Below are 19687 nucleotides of genomic sequence, written 5' to 3'. Positions count from 1 at the left end.
TGTAAGAGGAAAGCATTAGGCATCATCTCGTAATAAATTTAATAATTATAATTTAACTAAATAATTTTAGATTAGATCCGTTATTTAGCCCTATGTAATATGGCAGTTGTTGTTGATTTATTGTAATTATTGGGTTCAGTATGGATGTTTATATTTGAAAGTAAGTGATGATAAAAGAAAAGTGTGAAAGGTGTTTTTAAAATTTTTAATAATTCTTTTACAAAAATTAACTTATTTTAATATCGATTTTATAATCCCTACATTTTTAGTTTTTTTTTTTCTTTTTTCAATAAGTAGAAGAGACAAGTTGAAATTTTTCATTCATTTCGTACATCTGTTTGTTTGTTCTCATAGTTTCGCAGAAACTAATAGAATTAGAGAGTTTAAAGTTTGGATTTACTTCGAGCATCTGTCTGTTAGTAAGTTCTCTTAGAAAAAAGTCAGAATAGCTGGATTGTGTGGTTGTAGTGTAGTGGTTCTCAAACTTTCAAATAGACGTCTGTGGGTTTTAGAAAAAATTCTTACTTGTTTTACACTCTTCGTAAATGCATATGAGGTAGGTTGTATTTTATTCTAATAAAATTAAGATTTTTCTGACAATTTTTCGATAGTAAACAATTACATTTCGTATAAAGCAAAAATTAAATGGCATATTGAAATATTTACCATTAAATGAAATGAAATTTTAATGATGTAATGAGCTATTATTTATTGTGACAATTGTTCCTCACAACAATAGATAAAAAATGATAATAAGTAGATAATAACTGTAATATTTATTACAACAGTTATAAAATCTATTAACTATATATATGAGGATAGATGTTTGTCTGTTTGTTCGTTATACACTCTTAGGCCGTTTGACCAATTGTTACGAAACTCAGTAGTTACGTTCAAATACTTCCAACTTAGGTAATGTCGTACATCACCACACCAAGAGATCGATTGTATTTCTATTTATATTTGATTTGCTGGCTTTGCGCGTAGCGCCATCTATTGGCAAAAACTTTAATAAATAATAAAAGTTAAATTGCTTTTGAAAATGTTTAGTATTTACTTACAATCCTAAACATTCCTCATAGTGATAAGGATAGAGTAGAAAGACTTTCTACTATATCCTTATCATTCTTCTCTAACTGCACTTAACTAATACTCAAACATCGACACAATTCCAATTTTTCTGTTCCCGACAAAGGCCATTCAAACTGCCCAAAAACGATAGAAAATTGAATAAAAAGGCTGCATTTTAAAGGGTTTTGTGTTGAGGTTTGAATATCTTTATCATTTCTGGAATTTACACATTGAACAAAAATGGAAAATTCTTACAATTTAGCGATGATTTATCCTTTGCTTCTATTCCATTTCTTTAATCTCAATGTGTAATTGGTTCAAACACCATCATTTTCTAGGAATTATCTCATCCACAGACTCTGTAATTACTAGCCAATCAACAACTTTATTTTACCCATAAAGTTGTGGGTAAAATAATGTTGTTGATTGGCTAGTAATTAGAGTATGTGGATGTGATTAATTCTTAGAAAATAACTGTGTTTCAACCAGTTACATATTGAGGAAAAAAGTGGTAAAAGTTGTTATTATTTAGGTTTCATGACTAGGTTGTTAGAAAAAACAGTTTGAGCATATATTTTCCTTCAAATCTGCTTATTTAGGGGTTGTCACTTCTCTAGTCCAGTTGGCAAATGACAAGGATGTAGGCATTAAATGGGACAAACTTTTATTAATAGAAGAACATAGGGAAGACTCGTTGATCGGGCCATTAGAGCAATATGTTCATTCCATATCTAAGCTTCTGGATCTTCTAAATGTAATTAACACAAATGATATAGCAGCCTTCAACAACTGTTCAGAAGATCATATTGAATAAAGTTGACATCATTCAGTTAATCAGGATAAAGTTACAAATAATTTTATTTTGAATGCATTTTTTAAAAATGTTAAGATTTTAATGGCTACGAATTTGCATCCTGTTAGGTCATTTAAAGTTACAAATAATTTTATTTTGAATGCATTTTTTAAAAATGTTAAGATTTTTTTAANTATTGGATTATAAACTTACATTATCTGGTACCACAAAATATTAAAAATATATCTATTAATACTTACCAATATTTTTAAATTTATTGAAATGCAAACCTTTAAATATCTCGCAATAACAAAAATTGGACTTGCCCCACTTTCAAAATAAACGGCTCATATCTTAGCACTAAATGATAGGCAGAAATGTTATTTGGTGTGAATAAAAAGGTATGATAAAGCCCATTATATCTACAAATGAAATATATTATAATGAAAAAAGTATTAAAAATTTATGATGATAATTCAATTTTTGTGGGCCTTTGACATTGGGGGCCCAGGGCTTAAGCCCTATTAGTCCATATGTAGATCTGCCCCTGTACACAATACATGTATGCTGACAGGGTACTGCAAGCTTTCACTACAATCTGTCCGTGTTAAATGCTTCAAATTACGTCATGCACGTGCACTTGTTTGCTGCAGAAAACCTCCACACAAGCAAGTGATCAAGTTCCCGCAAGCATCGCACTGACTTAAAACGGCTAGCCGCTAGCTTCCAGTGTAAAAGGAAACACAAATGATAAGAGTTTACATTTTAGAATAAATTATTAGTGGCATATTTATTCTCATATAAAAAATATATTGACAGTCAAAACTTATTCTTAAGCGTGTGGCACATGCTAAGCAAGTTAGAATTCGCCCCTGAATTCAATAGAATTCGCCCCTGGTTCCAAGTTATTACATGCTGTAGAGACAAAGACGTCTAGCATATTTCTTCCACTAGCTGCAAAATTTGATATCATTAAATTATCTGGACAAATAATATTGAAATTATATCCAAATTATTCTACAGATGATGACTGCAAAGATGAAAAAAGTGGCAATGATGAAAATCAAGCCGTGGCTTTAAAAAAATGCTATGAAAAATCGATATATAAATATTTTCAAGAACCTGAAGAAGTGACTTTGTCCAGCCCTAAGACACTAAAAAAGGTATTAGAGGGTACAAACAGAAGAACAGAAAATTTAGATTTATAAATTAAATTTAAAAAGATTTAAATAATAATTTAATGCTTTAAAGATGATTAAATCCAGCTCACTAGCAAGTGAGAGTTTTTTCTATGTTTGGCAATTTTGTGTGCAAAACAAGCACACAGTTGAGCAATAGATCTATAGACATTCTTTGCTTTTTAAAATTATATTTTCTTAGGAAAAATAAGAAATAAAATAATATTTTATAGACACTCATCGTTGTTTGTTTTTCTATGGAGTACATTTTAGTTTGTTTATTTTTTTTATAGTTTTATGTGATATTCTAGCAGTTTTTAAGTTTTGTTTTGTGTAGACATTCGTTGATTTTATTTTGTTATATTTTTGAAATTTTATAAATATTAAATAAATTAAAAAAGTTGTAAAACTCATGTCCATTTTTTTTAAACTGGTTTTTTATAGCTTCAGTCATCCATGCTTTCTCCTCCTTATCTCTTCCAATCCCCTTTCCAACCCCCTTATCTCTTCCAATCCCCTTCCAATAGTCCTAATTTCTCTTCATATATGCAAACCATCTTAACCTACTTTCCTGCATCTTCTTAATTATAGGATCAACTTTCATTGTTCCTCTTATGTAATAATCTTAATTTTGTCCTTCATCACACCATACATTCATCTCGACATTCTCATCTCCTCTGTTTCCGACACCTTTTCCAGGGCTCTTCTGGAAATTGTACTCTCAAATTAAAAAGTTAGAAGTTAAAAATGTTGAAATTTTACAATTTTAACATTTTAAGAACTATTTACTTTCATCTTTGCTGCTTCACCATTAATCTATTTTCAGTATATTTAATGTTAAATTTGTGTCTAGATTATTTAACATAAGGATTTATTTATAAGGATATTTCCAAAAATATCCATTAAGAGATATAAGAGGAAAGACCTTTTCTCTTTATCTAAATTTCAGTTAACAATTTGACATGTTTAACATTAGAATCATTCTTGTCAATTTGATCCTTCTGGAGAGTTAAATATTGTATTTTCTTCATTTTTGAAATCTTTGTATCATTTCATTGCAGCCAATTCTTTAAACAGATCATCGTCATATTTAAGAGATTTGCTGAAACAACCAAATTTCATTCCTCCCAACATTTTTCCTCAAGCAGTAGGAAGGAAGGGTAAATACATAATTTTTTCTATTTTCTTAGGAGGTTTATTTTTTTCACATTTTAGTATCTTTGTTATAAGAATTATTGGAAAAATCCTTATAAAGATACCAAGATGTCAAAAAAAATTAAATCTTTTAAGAAAATAGAAAAAAACATTAATTTTAGTTAACAGAAATACTTTAAAAATGCAAATGAATTTAGATTAGTTTAATGCAAAATACACTATTTCAAATAAGGAATTAAGTAGATTGATTTAAAGTTGAAAATGCATTTTACAGTCAAGGCATCAAGCTGTGGAGGTTGTGAAATTTACAAGTTTCTCAGATTTGTTAAACATTATTATTATAATTTGTAAAAATAAACTTACTTATTGTTTTGTGTTGAGATAACCATCAAGTAGAATGAATGAATGCACAGTAGAATAAACAGTTGGTGCTTTTGATACAAATATTGGGTTGTTCAGAAAGTAATTTCGTTCTTTTTTACCACTAGACAGATTAGTCGTATTTTTCCTGCCATTTTCATTCTAAACCATATTATCATTATATATTTTGACAGCTGGCATTATAAGGCTTATTTGTAAAAAATTTTGTTTGGTTTTGTGCAATTGTTTATTTTTTGTGTCCCATCAAATATGGAAGATCGAAAGCAACATTTTTGGCATATTTTGCTCATTTATTGGAAGCTGGACCAAATTGGATCTTTCAACAAGACAATGCCCCTGTTCATGCCTCTAAATCAACAAAAATGTGGTTTAAACGTGAAAATATTAATCTGATGACATGGCCTGCTAGAAGCCTTGACCTGAATCCGATGAAAAATCTTTGGGGAATGATGGTTCGTACAGTTTATGCCAATGGAAAGCAGTTTTCCACAATTCATGATTTGAAGGAAGCAATTTCAGATGCTTGGGATAAACTTAAGATCGAATTCCTTCAGAATCTAATTGAAACAATGCCTAATTGAATATTTAATGTAATTAAGTTAAATGGTGATTACATTGGCCATTAAATTGTAAGAAAACTTTGCAATTTGAAACCTGTCCGGATAAATATGTAACAGTTTTTTTGTACAAAATTTTCAAAAATATTATTTTCAGTGACAAAATGTTAATGTTTGATTAAAATTCTTATTTTGCAGTGTGGAAACATGTAAATCCATGTTATTTTTAATAAAACATTTATCACTTAATGCAGAAAATTTGGGTTTCACTTTAATTTTTTCATGTCTGTATAAATTTGAAATGCACCTTATTTCAAGATGTAATTTTTGCAAAAATAATTTTATACTTAATAAAGAAATTTGAAAATTTCATTTGTAATTTAACATTGAAAAACTGCATTTATATTTAAAATAAAAAAAATTTTACGTTTTCTAGCCAGTTGAAAATGGGATGCCAAATTTTTTGGTTGCCCCATACAGTAGTTTGCGCAACAAAAAAGCAGCCAAATGAAACATATGTCTATTGGTACCCGACAGGCATATGTTTTATATTATGTAATATGGATGCCGTATAATATCAATGTGCATAAAATCACTTTAATCCATAATGGTTGATTTTTCCCACGGCAACTCCAGTTGGATGACTCAAGACTTTATTTTAACAACTTTAACACAAATTGTACATATGCATTTCGGGCTGTTGTGACTTCACAACCCCTCTAGTGATGTTTTAGAGAGAAGAAATAATTTACATAATTTAATTTTTCCATAAATAATTTATGGAAAAGCTCAAATGTGTAATGGAGTTTTAAATTATTTTTTCTCTCTAAAACATCACTAAAGAGGAGCTGTGAAGTCATAACAGCCCAAAATGCATATGTACAGTACAATCTGTGGTAAAATTGTTAAAATAAAGTCTTGAGTCATCCAACTGGAGTTGTTGTGGGAAAAATCAACCGTTATGGATTAAAGTGATTTTATGCACATAGACATATGTTTCATTTATTACAGTTTATTTTTGTTATTTACCAATTAAAATTTTTATTATTGTTTTGTTTTGAATTCAGATTTATTCCATACAAATTGGGATTTCATATCATTATTGTTTAAAAGTTTAATATTCAGCTTAAGAAATATTTACTGTTTTTTTGTTTCTGAAAATGGGAAAAATGAATAAATTTATAAATAAAAAGAAAAGTACTTTTAAATAATTTTTACTTTACTTGGTCTAAGTTTAAAGATGTCAAGTCTAAAAATCTAAGTTAAATGCATATTTTGAACAGTAATGATTATCATTAACTTATTATAGTTTTTAATAATAAAAGAATATATACAGGAAACCCTCATTAATTCAAACTCTGATAGTTCAAAATTCTTTTAGTTTGTAACCATACTATTTGTCCTGGCCAGGGTTATAAATGATTACACTTTAATGAATTCTGTTAGTTTGAAATATTGCTACTTCAAAATTTGAAGTGAAAATTCTGTCCAAACTGTGATAAGAGTATATTAACTGGTTCATTTAGATCAAAATGCCTTTGTGCTGTAAGAGAACAATAGACCAAAAACAACTCTAATCTGGTCAATATGGCTTTGCTTTTACAGTAATGCAATTTTTGGTGTTATCTTACCCACAGACTAGCCTTGTTTCTCTTATCTCATAAAATACAGCTAGGTTTCAGGATTGCAAGATTGGGCTATGAGTAGCAGACAGATATTTGTAGGGCTCTAGACTACTACATTTGGGCAGCTTACTACTTTTTGGGTCACTTTAAAAATAATTTGGGCTGCATTTTTAGGAATTCTTTACTTTTTATAAAACTTATCTGGTAACTTGTGAGGTTATCACTGGACATGTGCTGTTTACCTGTAGTTAATATTATTATTTATTAATTAATTAATGAAAATAGCATTTTGTATATGTAATCATATTTTTTTTGCTTAATAAATTACTTCAGTTACATGGCATTTGGAATTTGTGCAGAAATATGTAAATCTTGGATAATTTGAAGTTGTGATTGTTTTGTGTTTGTCCCTTGAATTTCAAACTAAAAAGGATTTCCTATATATATATATATATATCATCCTTTTTTCCTTTTTTTATATTTAGAAATATTATTTTCAATAAAACAATGTAGAACATATTATCTTTTTGGAACATTTCTTTCTTGAAACATTTTCATCTGTTTTAATATTAAATGCCACAGTTTACTTATTTTTAATTTTTCTGATTATTGAATTGGTTCATTTTCTTGAATATTATATTTAAGAGATAATTACTAATACAAAATGAATAAGAAAAATTTTATTTAAAAGGTTACAAGATGAATTTTTAAGTCTGCAAAAAGAAATGAAATTGACACTAGAAGAAAACAAGGCAATTAATAATAAAAGTGTAGAAGCCATCGAAAAAGCTAACAAAATGGTTCAAAAGCAGCAGAAAGAAATTGAAGAATTAAAAATGAAAGTAAGTGATGAATCAACAACAACTGTCATATTACATTGGGGTAAATAATGGCTATAATAATTAGCAATTACTAATAAATTTGATGTAAGAGGAAAGCATTAGGCATCATCTCGTAATAAATTTAATAATTATAATTTAACTAAATAATTTTAGATTAGATCCGTTATTTAGCCCTATGTAATATGGCAGTTGTTGTTGATTTATTGTAATTATTGGGTTCAGTATGGATGTTTATATTTGAAAGTAAGTGATGATAAAAGAAAAGTGTGAAAGGTGTTTTTAAAATTTTTCTATGATATTAAAAGAAAAAAATTTAAAAATATCAAAACACTTGAGTGAAATTACCCCGTTAAATTATTTTTATGCACTGAAACTGGCATATTTTAGTTTTTTGAATGAAATTAACTGCCTTTAATTGTTATAATTATTTTTTATTGCAGTTCTTTTTCCGTTGGCAAATTTTCTTATGATAATTATTGGTATTTAATGTATTATGAAAATATAATAAAAATCAATAATATAAAAACTTTAATAAATAATAAAAGTTAAATTGCTTTTGAAAATGTTTAGTATTTACTTACAATCCTAAACATTCCTCATAGTGATAAGGATAGAGTAGAAAGACTTTCTACTATATCCTTATCATTCTTCTCTAACTGCACTTAACTAATACTCAAACATCGACACAATTCCAATTTTTCTGTTCCCGACAAAGGCCATTCAAACTGCCCAAAAACGATAGAAAATTGAATAAAAAGGCTGCATTTTAAAGGGTTTTGTGTTGAGGTTTGAATATCTTTATCATTTCTGGAATTTACACATTGAACAAAAATGGAAAATTCTTACAATTTAGCGATGATTTATCCTTTGCTTCTATTCCATTTCTTTAATCTCAATGTGTAATTGGTTCAAACACCATCATTTTCTAGGAATTATCTCATCCACAGACTCTGTAATTACTAGCCAATCAACAACTTTATTTTACCCATAAAGTTGTGGGTAAAATAATGTTGTTGATTGGCTAGTAATTAGAGTATGTGGATGTGATTAATTCTTAGAAAATAACTGTGTTTCAACCAGTTACATATTGAGGAAAAAAGTGGTAAAAGTTGTTATTATTTAGGTTTCATGACTAGGTTGTTAGAAAAAACAGTTTGAGCATATATTTTCCTTCAAATCTGCTTATTTAGGGGTTGTCACTTCTCTAGTCCAGTTGGCAAATGACAAGGATGTAGGCATTAAATGGGACAAACTTTTATTAATAGAAGAACATAGGGAAGACTCGTTGATCGGGCCATTAGAGCAATATGTTCATTCCATATCTAAGCTTCTGGATCTTCTAAATGTAATTAACACAAATGATATAGCAGCCTTCAACAACTGTTCAGAAGATCATATTGAATAAAGTTGACATCATTCAGTTAATCAGGATAAAGTTACAAATAATTTTATTTTGAATGCATTTTTTAAAAATGTTAAGATTTTAATGGCTACGAATTTGCATCCTGTTAGGTCATTTAAAGTTACAAATAATTTTATTTTGAATGCATTTTTTAAAAATGTTAAGATTTTTTTAATGGCTACGAATTTGCATCCTGTTAGGTCATTTAATTTCCAATGTATGAAAAAGTTCATTAAAACAGGTTTTTTGTATAGAAACAATCTTCTCTTTTTATGTACAGATCTAAGAAATTGTTACTATTGTAACTGTGTCTGTGAAAGAAAGACTAACTTCTGCAGTATCAGTATTTATGGCTTCTATGAAATCTTGTGCTGTTGCTTTGCTCCTTCAGATTATAAATTATATTATCAACATATGTTGTTATGAGTTTTATATTTTTATTAACTTTTAGTTCTAAAAAGTTTTAAAATATGAATGGTCTATATACAGTTTGTTTCAAATTTTTACATTATTTATTCTTTTTACATTTGAGATTTAAATTTCATTCTATATTCTGAAAGTTTTCAAAAGTACAATTTGAAGTTGACTGAATGGAGTCAACTTCAAACTGTTATTTGTTCAAATTGTTCCCTATTAGCTTTACCAGTTTTCAATAATGTTGATTTCTTTAACAAGCAGTGTAAAGAAGAAAGGTATTAACTATGGTGCCAAGTAGGGTTTCTCTTATGGGATCCCAGCTGTTTTTTAACCCAGGAAATTCTTTTCATCCCAGGAAATCCTGCAAATTTCTTAAAAGTTTGCTTTTTTCTTAGTTTGTGTTAAGGTTGAGGAAATTTTGCAAGTAGAAAGTATAATTAACTCAAACTGTCAGAATAATTTGTATTTATTAATTTTAAGCTCGCTTATTAGTTTTTTAAATTTTTGCTTTTTATGGCATGTCAGATTGTTAATAATCAATATGTAGCCTGTTTGTGGTGCAGGACTGAAAATTCTTTACTAGTCAGAACCTGTAATATCTTGAATAATGGGAAAACCTAGTGCCAACTTTCAGAAGTTGTGATGACACAAATCTATGTATAGAAATCTTAAAATAAGGCTTTAATTAATATATCTTTTAAAAATGCAGTAATTATGTTTTTGAATGCTGCAAAATAAGTTTCTTTATACCTAACAAAGTTTAAACAGACATTTCATGCCAAATTACAAAAATAACATACTGAATACTGTCTTTTATCATTAAATGCTTTTGTAAACATAAAATATACATGCAAGTACTTTTGATGATGTGTAATCATCTTCATTAGGCAAGAACTTAAAAGAACAATGAACAAAAATTTTTTTTAATTTAGAGAACGTAAATAAAAAATTTTTTGTGCTAGAAAAACAAATTTTGATGATTTTTAAAGTTTTAAATAAATGTTGAACATGAATTTCAAAAAATATGATGTAATATTTGCTAAATTACAAATTGATATAAAATATAAGCTGATTAATAACTTTTAATAAATTATGAGAATTAAAATGATAATTTTAATTTAAATTGGTACATTGTATCGTATTCACAAATTAAGATTTTAGCTGTTTAAAAAACAATACCAAATGTCAGGATGGTCGAGGGTTGGCTTGTTACAGGACTCCTTAGTTGCTATATATAGGGATTTCCAGATAAATATGGTTCTTTGGTCTATACGGTGTTTTAGTAACGACCCTTCTGACCATACAGGATTAAAGTTTTGTTTCAACTCTTTTTTCTGTGGGGCATCTGTGGTTGAATGTCATCGCAGTGTTCTTCTAGATGGTTAATAAGCTTTCTGGTAGTGGTTCCTATTAATATAATTTCAAACCTGTCTGTGAATGTTGCAGTGAAATTATATGACTTTATATATATATTTCAGTTTATGGAATCTGACATCATCTTCCGACCTCTAGGAACTTTCTCCATCTCTCTCTTTCCATACACCATTCCTCTTTAATCCTGTTTTCGCTACATGCTAAAACGGGATTAAACGTATGACTTTTTAAACAGATAAAATATAATATTCTACTACAACATTCAAATGCACATATGGGTTCAAAACTTGGGAGTGGTTTGTAATCTAACGTGATACACGTTGATGTCAAACTATGCCGGCGGCTCTCCAAACAAAAATTCAGTTGTATACATTTCTTGTGCTAACATTCTCTTGCATTTTGAAATGCAAAGAAATATCTCTTTGCAGTTTCCATGGGGTATGAAAGAAATTGTTATTTTGTCAAGCCAGATTTTTATCAGATAAAAGTTTAAGATGACTGTCTTTCAGAATTAATAAAGTTTTGACAAGTAAAGTGCAAAAATAAACACTTTCTCACCACCACTTTTGACATATATAGAATGTTATTATCTTCAATCACTTTAATCCTTTTTAATTAGATTGATTTTTCTCACAGCAAACATTATCTGTTCAAAGATCAAAGATAGTGTTTGCTGTGAGAAAAATCAACCTAATTAAAAAGGATTAAAGTGATTGAAGATATTAATATTAATACAGCATCCCCAACATAAGAATATATAGAATGTCTTCTTCATGCAAAACGAAAACAAATTTTAGAATGTTGATATAAATTTTAATATAAATGTTAATATGTTCTAATTGGAATGCTTGTGTTAAATTTAAATGGTGTGCTATTAAACTTGCACTTTTAATTAACAATCAAACTATAATTGAAAATTATTGGCAGCTGAGATTTAATTTTTTAAAATTATTAAATAGTGAAACATATTTTAGCTCTAGAATGAGTTTATTACGCCACTCCAATTTCTTAATAAATAATGTTTCCCAGATGAATAAACAGTTGCTGTCCTCATGTTATATGAAGATTGAATATACATTCCACGGGAGTTCAAAGTAATGATTGAGAACCCTTCTAGATAGTTCTGTGGATATTTCTTTGCACTTCTAAATGCAAAATAACATTGGCACAAGAAATGTATACAATTGAATTTTCTTTTGGAATGCTGCCAGCATGATTTGACACCAAAGTGTATTACGTTAGATTACAAATCACTCCCAAGGTGTATAGGTACATTGATACCAAAGGGTTCTAAACTATATTACATAGGAACCACCACCAGAATGTTTATTAATCATCTAGCAGAATGCCAAGATGACGTTTCAAACAACAGATGTTCCACAAAATTTACCAAAAAAATCCTGTATGGACGGAAATATTGTTGTTGTTGTCGAAACTGTGTTGTTATTTATGTTTGTATAGTGGCACAATGAAGTGACCTTCTTTATCAACACTTGGCAAGTTTTCAATCTTTATTCAGTTAGAATGCCTTGCTACACATTTGCATTTCGGGTATTCACCCCTCTTCAGCTAACTAAACAAGTATAAAGTAACATATTCAACAATAACTTAACATAAATTAAAATTATACAGTAAAATTGATTTCTAACCAGTGAAACATACCTTACTCCAATACAGACACCTAACTAGTACTGTACATAGCAGAACTTTAGAATACTTAAAGGTTTTAATGACGACTATCATAAATGCCTTCTTTTTACACTTACTTACAATGACACAAACTGTTTTCTTAATTTTTAACACGCAGACAAAGTAATTGATAAATATTACTAATTAAAACAGTTACATAAAATCATGCCCCTCCTCTTCGTTCTTCTAAGCATATTCTGTAGGCCATCTTTCCAACACTGTCATCTAGTCTGCCAATTTGCATATATCACGATATACCTTGATTTTAATGAACTGACAGGTCAATTGATAGACAACTATTAACTTGAAAAAATATATAAAACATTTTTTAAAAAACACGTCTATTGTTTAAATTCCACCAGGCTTATTTTGTGAACTATTGTCCTGCTATCTAATTTACATATAACTCAAAATACATTAGTATTACATTTTTAATTAAATACCTTTAATTTAAATTAACTAATCTTTTTTTACCACTCTAATAAACTAATACACAACTATTTACAATATCTTCATCCAATTTTCATTAATTTTAACGCTTAGATTTTTGTTTATACAATTTTGATGTTTATTTCTTATTATTTCTACACTTTCTTTGAATTTTCTGTCATAAGTTCTTTTTTCTTTATGCAAAATCTGTATATTAAGTTGATCTATATTGCAATTATTGGTTACGCAGTGATCGTGAAAAACTGAATTTAGATGACTATATTTTAAATCTGATATATGCTCGTTTACACGTGTTTTTTATGTTCTTTTAGTTTCATCTATATAAAAACTATTGATTTTACAAGTGCAGGGTATTTTGTATACGACATTTTTTATTTTGTTTTTATTTTCTATTTGCTTTTTTGAACGTTGTGTAGCATTTAATCTGGATATTAGATTTTTATAGTTTGGGGCAAGCTTTATATTGTGTTTTTTTGGAAATATTGTTACTAAACACCATATAGATCAAAGAACCTTATTTATCTGGGAATCCCTATATAGCAACTAAGGACTCCTGTAACAAGCCAACCCTCAACCATCCTGACCTTTAATATCTCTTTTTAAACAGCTAAAATCTTAAACTTGTGGATATGATACTATGTACTAATTTAAATTATAACAATTTTAATTACTGTTTTAATAATTTTTTACAAAGTATAAGGATTATTGTTTATTTTTTATGTCAGTTATAATGTAGCGCGTATTCTGTCATATTTAAATATAAACATCTGTAAGCCTGATAGTTATATTAAATCCAAATGATTGCTGGATTAGGTCAGGCTGTATTACTGTTATTAATAATAATTAAATGCTAAATAATTTGGCCTGAAAGTAGACATTAGGTGCCATCTCTTATTAAATTTAATAATTAAATAGTTAAATAATTAGCAATTAATTTAGAAGGTTCTGGAAGAAAAGAATCTATGGAATAGGACTCAAACTCACAACTGTCACTTACCATGCAGATGCATTGCCAATTATGCTACCCGGACCTTCATCCGATCATCAATTCCAGAACTATTAGTTTAGTTATAATCACACTGGTTACTCAAAGCATCAACTGGGGATGACTTTATAAACTGTGGGTGCTGAGTAACCAGTCAGTGTCGTGAATAACCTGTGTGGTTATAGCTAAATTAATCATTCTGGAAGTGATGATTAGATGGTCTGGGTAGCATAACTGGCAAGTCATCTGCACAGTAAATGGCAGTTGTGGGTTCGAGTCCTACTCTGGTCAGATTTTTTTTCCCAGAACCTTCTAAATTAGGGGTCCCCAAAGTGGTCAATAAGAGTTCTCCAGGGGTTGATTAATACATGAGGGTCAAAAGGGGGTCGACTAATACCAAAGAGGATCAATTAAACTATCTAGGAAAAAAATAGAATATTCCAATAAAAATTTGAAATACGGATATGATCAACATTACTGACAACCCTAGTTATAACTTGAGTTTTGCCTTAGCCTATGTCGCTTTAAGCATGTGTTACTCTGCTTTCACACATCTGGCAACTATACTAGTGTTGCAAACATGTTATGAATGCTGGTAGTTCATTATACACAAACATATGTTGCACTGCTACACTCTAGTAGAGTTGTCACTTTAAGTATTTTATATCTAAATGTAGATATTTTGTCCTTTATAGAGAAAATATCGTAATTTATCAAAAATCATTAATTAATATAGTACAGAAGCATTTGCAAGGAAAGAATATTACAATTGTTCAAGCTCGAACAATCATAATGGCCTTTCAAGTAAAAATGGAGCTATTTAAATCTTCACTGGCACGATCTGATTTTAAATATTTTTCAAACTTGCTAGTACTAAAAGAAAATGAAAATATTTTTGATCGTGATTTGGAGATATATATTAAACATCTTGATAAATTAAGAGAAGACTTTAAAGCATGTTTTGAAGACCTGGAGAATATGCATTTTCCCGAATAGTTTGCTATTCATTTGATGTAAAAATAGATAATGAAGGTAGTGAATCTGGCTTAGAAGATGAACCGAGTGAAATATGTGTAGATCTCAAAGTTAAAGCGTTGTTTAAAAATAAAAACCTCAGTGAATTTTGGAGCAATAGCAATATTGCCACTAAATATCCCAAGCTCGGAGCAGAAGCTGAACCTTTCTTACTTGCATTCCCAACTTCATACGTGGTTGAAGCTGGTTTTAGCCATGCGAATACAATTTTGACAAAACGGAGGAACAGATTGAACTTGGAAAACCACAGTGATTTGTGGCTAAAACTTACCAATTTTCAACGGAATATCAATAATCTCACTGCTTCTCTTCAGACACATCCATCCCACTAATATCAACTATTTTGATAAAAAGGTATGTTAACATATTTTTAAGGCATTCGGTAGTAGTCGTAAAATGACAGTAAGAGGTTTTTTCATCCAATATAACTTATGTTATGTTTTCAAAGATAATTGTGTATTTTACGTATTATGACACGTACGGTTTAAGAACTATAGGCAAATTTCCATCTATCCATAATTTTGCTATTATTTTTTAAGATTATAAATCAGTGGAAAATATCTCCTTTTTCTGTTAATGTTATTGGGTGGATTTTATAAGATATGGGAACTATAAATTCTTTTGTCGGGTTGTTATGCAGGTCTCCTTATTGCTTAACATCAGAAATGCAAAAATGATTTAATGTTTTTACTAAATACTTAAACTGGGGGGTCGATAAGAAGGCAAATATTCTATAAAGGGGTGGACGGGATAAAAAGTTTGGGGACCCCTATTCTAAATTAATAAGAACACCCAACTCAATAATCTAAAAACCAACAAAATTAAGATATCTTTCAACTTAATCATTGGTGCTAATGTCAACTCTTGAAGAACCTTTATGTCCAGTAACAAAAAACCTTTTTTGTTACCAGACATAAAAGTTCTTCAAGGGTTGCCAACAAAATTGTCACTCTCTTATAAAGCAAAGTTGTTCATTAATTAATAAATATTAATTTAATTATAATCATTAATTTTAATAAGAGACGGTGCCTAATAGAGACTACTTCTAGGCAAAATTACTTAGAATTTAAGTATTAGTAGTAGCTGTAATTTAGCAAATCTAATGTGACAATCATATGACTTTATTATGTGATATTTATTAGCAATTTTTGTTCTACATTTATTTAAAACTTTAAAAATCATTAAAGTTTGTTTTTAAACATGTGGGAATAAATTTGTTAATTTACATCCTCTTAATTAAAAATCATAATCTGTTTGTTGTTGCTTTATGTTCTTGCCTGACAAAGACAACAATATATTGTTGAAAGTACTTGCATGTATATTTTATGTACAGTACATAAAAGCTCAACATAAAAGAGCAGTTTATTTAATGCAGTGGTTCTCAACCTTTTTCGTTAATGTACCCCATTAGCCCATTAGTTGTTTCTCGAGTACCCCTTATATTTTTGTATGTAAATTTTATAATTACTGCGTTAGATGTATACAGCCCTTATAACCGAGCGCCATAAAAAACTCTAACTATAACTAAAAGTGGGTTACTTATTTTACGTAAATAATAATAAATTTAATCAGGTACTGTACTTCTATATAAAATAGTACACAGTTGTAATCATTACTTATTTCAGTACAAATCTGCTTCAAAAGTCTAGTATTTAACACACTGTTTTTTACAATATTTGTTAGTGTCTTAGAGATTATAATTGTGTACTGACTGTGAAAGTAATGGCTGTGAATTTATAACGTGCGGAACAATACAAGAATCTTTCAATTTTTGTAACAAACATAACGTCTAAATTTGCTAAATATCAAGTAATGCACGCATGCAGTGACATGCATTGCACGGTGGGGGTACGATCCAGGCCTCCTTATTCCTAATACCAGTAGTCCAGTAAAAACATAAGAAGCCCCTATCTCATTGAGCGTAAATCGAAGGGGTACATCTAGCTTTCATTATAAAATGGCGTAATAATTTACAGCAAATTGATTAACATACGCCATTTTATAATGAAAGCTAGATGTACCCCTTCGATTTACGCTTGTACCCCTAGGGGTACATGTACCTCCAGTTGAGAACCACTGATTTAATGTGTTATCTTTGCACTTAAATTAAGTTCTGTAGTTTACAAAAAAAAAAAGAAATTTTAAGACTATCTAAAATAAAACTTTGTCTTATTTACAGTTAGAAGCCCAAACATCAAACAATTTATATAGAAATCTTAAAGAAAAATCCAGAAATAACTTGAAGGAATGGACTAATCAATTGGAATCTGAATTAGATAATTATAGGCAAGAATATACTAGACTCCATTATGAAGCTTCAACTCTTAAATCACAACTTGAGTATAATGAAATAGAACATAAAAGAACTGTTGAAGGATTAAAACTTCAGTATGAATCAGAGGTAAAAAAAAATTATTTATTTATTTAAATGCAAAATGTTGCTTTCTTCATTTGGAAAGTGAAATGAGAATAAACTAATGCTTCAGCAAATATAAAAAAACATTGCTTTATTACAGTGTATCACAAGTCACATCTTACCACAGATGCATTTTGAATGTTTACAAATGTTTTTGACCTGTTTCACAAGTCATCTTCAGTTGCACCATACAATTATTGACCATTAATGTTTAAAATATTCAATCCATAAAAATAGGTATACAGTAAGACCCCACTTAATGCAGGGAATACATTCCTAGATGACAAAGCACTAAACGAAACAGCATTAAACAAGGTAATTTTAACACAGAGTAAACAGGGAAAGGGGGACACGTGACCAAAAATAAACAGATTTTACTTTAATTTTAAGTTATTTTTATATTAATTTGCACAATAATATATGTTAAANTTAATTATGGGGAAACCCTGGTTATTGTGATTAATGTTGCCACTACAATAGTTGAGAAGAATAACATATGAGAAACAGGAGATTGTTGCCAAGAATTTTCAAAAATTATGCTTAAAATTTTAAATACTAAATATTATGCTAGATATTTTTTTATGAAAGTGCTTGAAAGGAATGAGATAATACATTAAATCAATTTTTAATTTTGAAACTATTTTTCTGAAAAATAACTTAAATTTTTTTTTTTTTTGTTTTTGTTAATAGTAATGTAGGAGAGACATCTTGATTCAAAAATTTTTTTTTTTCTTGTTATGTGCTTCAATATGATCAACGATTTCGGTTATTGTTACCAAACTTTTACTAAGGAAATCTGTAGAGAAATTCTTTGGGTTTTTCAATTTCAGAAACACTATTTTCCAGTTCTGCACGAATTCCTTGTTCTGCCAGTTCTTGAAGGTTGTCGTTGGTAAGGCTCTCAACAGAAACCTGCAGTAATTCCTCAATATCCTGCTCGTCTACATCTCCTAGTCCTGCTGTATTGATTAGGTTGACAATTTGGTCAACTAACAATACAATGATAGGCTCTTCTTATTGATAATTCTTGGATACCTTCAGAAATAACTTCTTCCACACTTTGTTCATGCATCATTTATCAGTTAATTCCTGCCAAGTTAAGTCGATATTGCCTATGGCATCCATGATGTTATATTTTTTCCAAAATTGCACCAAACAAACATAGATTTAAGGAAAATACAGCGCTTTGACGAATTGCCACTTTTTGCTGATTGGTTTGTGTTTGGGATTAATCATATTGTATATGAATCAATGAAATGCCATGATAATTTGAATCAGCATAAATTTTGAGTTTTTGTTTTTTAGACTTCGAGCAGACCACGTTATGTCGAAGCAGCATTAAGTGGGATTTTACTGTACTTTAAAATACAAAGTGTAACTTAAATATATATTGGGCCCTAATAATTTGATAGTCTGTAGTTGTAACCCAAAGCTATTCCCCTCTCATTCATTTACAAGCAAATAACTACTGTACAGTAAATACATATTTGGAAGCTAAACTCTGCTTTTGGAGAAACCCACAATATACAAGTTATTACATAACAGTAACGATGATATAGATTATTACAACACAACGAGTGTATACTCTATCCCAATAATGGACGAAAGATTGAACTGTCAATCAATGGACTTGGGTCTTACAAATAGATTGTTACAATGTAGGCTGGAGGAATACAAATATGATATTGACAATAATAAACTATTTAATAAAACAAAATTTCAATACAAATACTAGTTGTATCTTGCTTGCCATGTCCAATCACCTGGAACAACCATTCTTCACTGCAGAGATGACCTTTCTTTGTAGGCTACAGCTCTGCACAAATATGTAAAATAGTCTAAAATGTCCACAGGTGACAATCCCAACATAATTAAAAATATAACATTTTCTTGTAAAAAAGGGCTGGCAGAAATTACAATTTAATAAAACAAAATTTCAATACAAATACTAGTTGTATCTTGCTTGCCATGTCCAATCACCTGGAACAACCATTCTTCACTGCAGAGATGACCTTTCTTTGTAGGCTACAGCTCTGCACAAATATGTAAAATAGTCTAAAATGTCCACAGGTGACAATCCCAACACAATTAAAAATATAACATTTTCTTGTAAAAAAGGGCTGGCAGAAATTACAATTTAATAAAACAAAATTTCAATACAAATACTAGTTGTATCTTGCTTGCCATGTCCAATCACCTGGAACAACCATTCTTCACTGCAGAGATGACCTTTCTTTGTAGGCTACAGCTCTGCACAAATATGTAAAATAGTCTAAAATGTCCACAGGTGACAATCCCAACACAATTAAAAATATAA

At 29.2% G+C, this 19687-nt stretch overlaps 1 protein-coding gene across 1 annotated transcript in view; it reads left to right on the top strand.

Moving 5' to 3' along the window:
* The first annotated feature begins 7451 nt into the window (after positions 1-7451).
* The window catches only part of LOC111614533 (centrosomal protein of 83 kDa-like), an 18914-nt gene continuing 6678 nt past the window's right edge, over positions 7452-19687 (top strand). Inside the window, exons 1-2 of the mRNA XM_023355910.1 lie at positions 7452-7602; positions 17134-17355. Of these exons, the coding sequence (XP_023211678.1) occupies positions 7486-7602; positions 17134-17355 (339 nt within the window). The 5' untranslated portion in view covers positions 7452-7485. The remainder of the gene's footprint in view (positions 7603-17133; positions 17356-19687) is intronic.

The sequence above is a fragment of the Centruroides sculpturatus genome, unplaced genomic scaffold, assembly GCF_000671375.1.
Source record: "Centruroides sculpturatus isolate CEXI.00-Female unplaced genomic scaffold, Cexi_2.0 scaffold1798, whole genome shotgun sequence".
NCBI classification, from domain to species: Eukaryota; Metazoa; Arthropoda; class Arachnida; order Scorpiones; family Buthidae; genus Centruroides; species Centruroides sculpturatus.
This window is presented reverse-complemented; position numbering and strand designations above follow the sequence as displayed.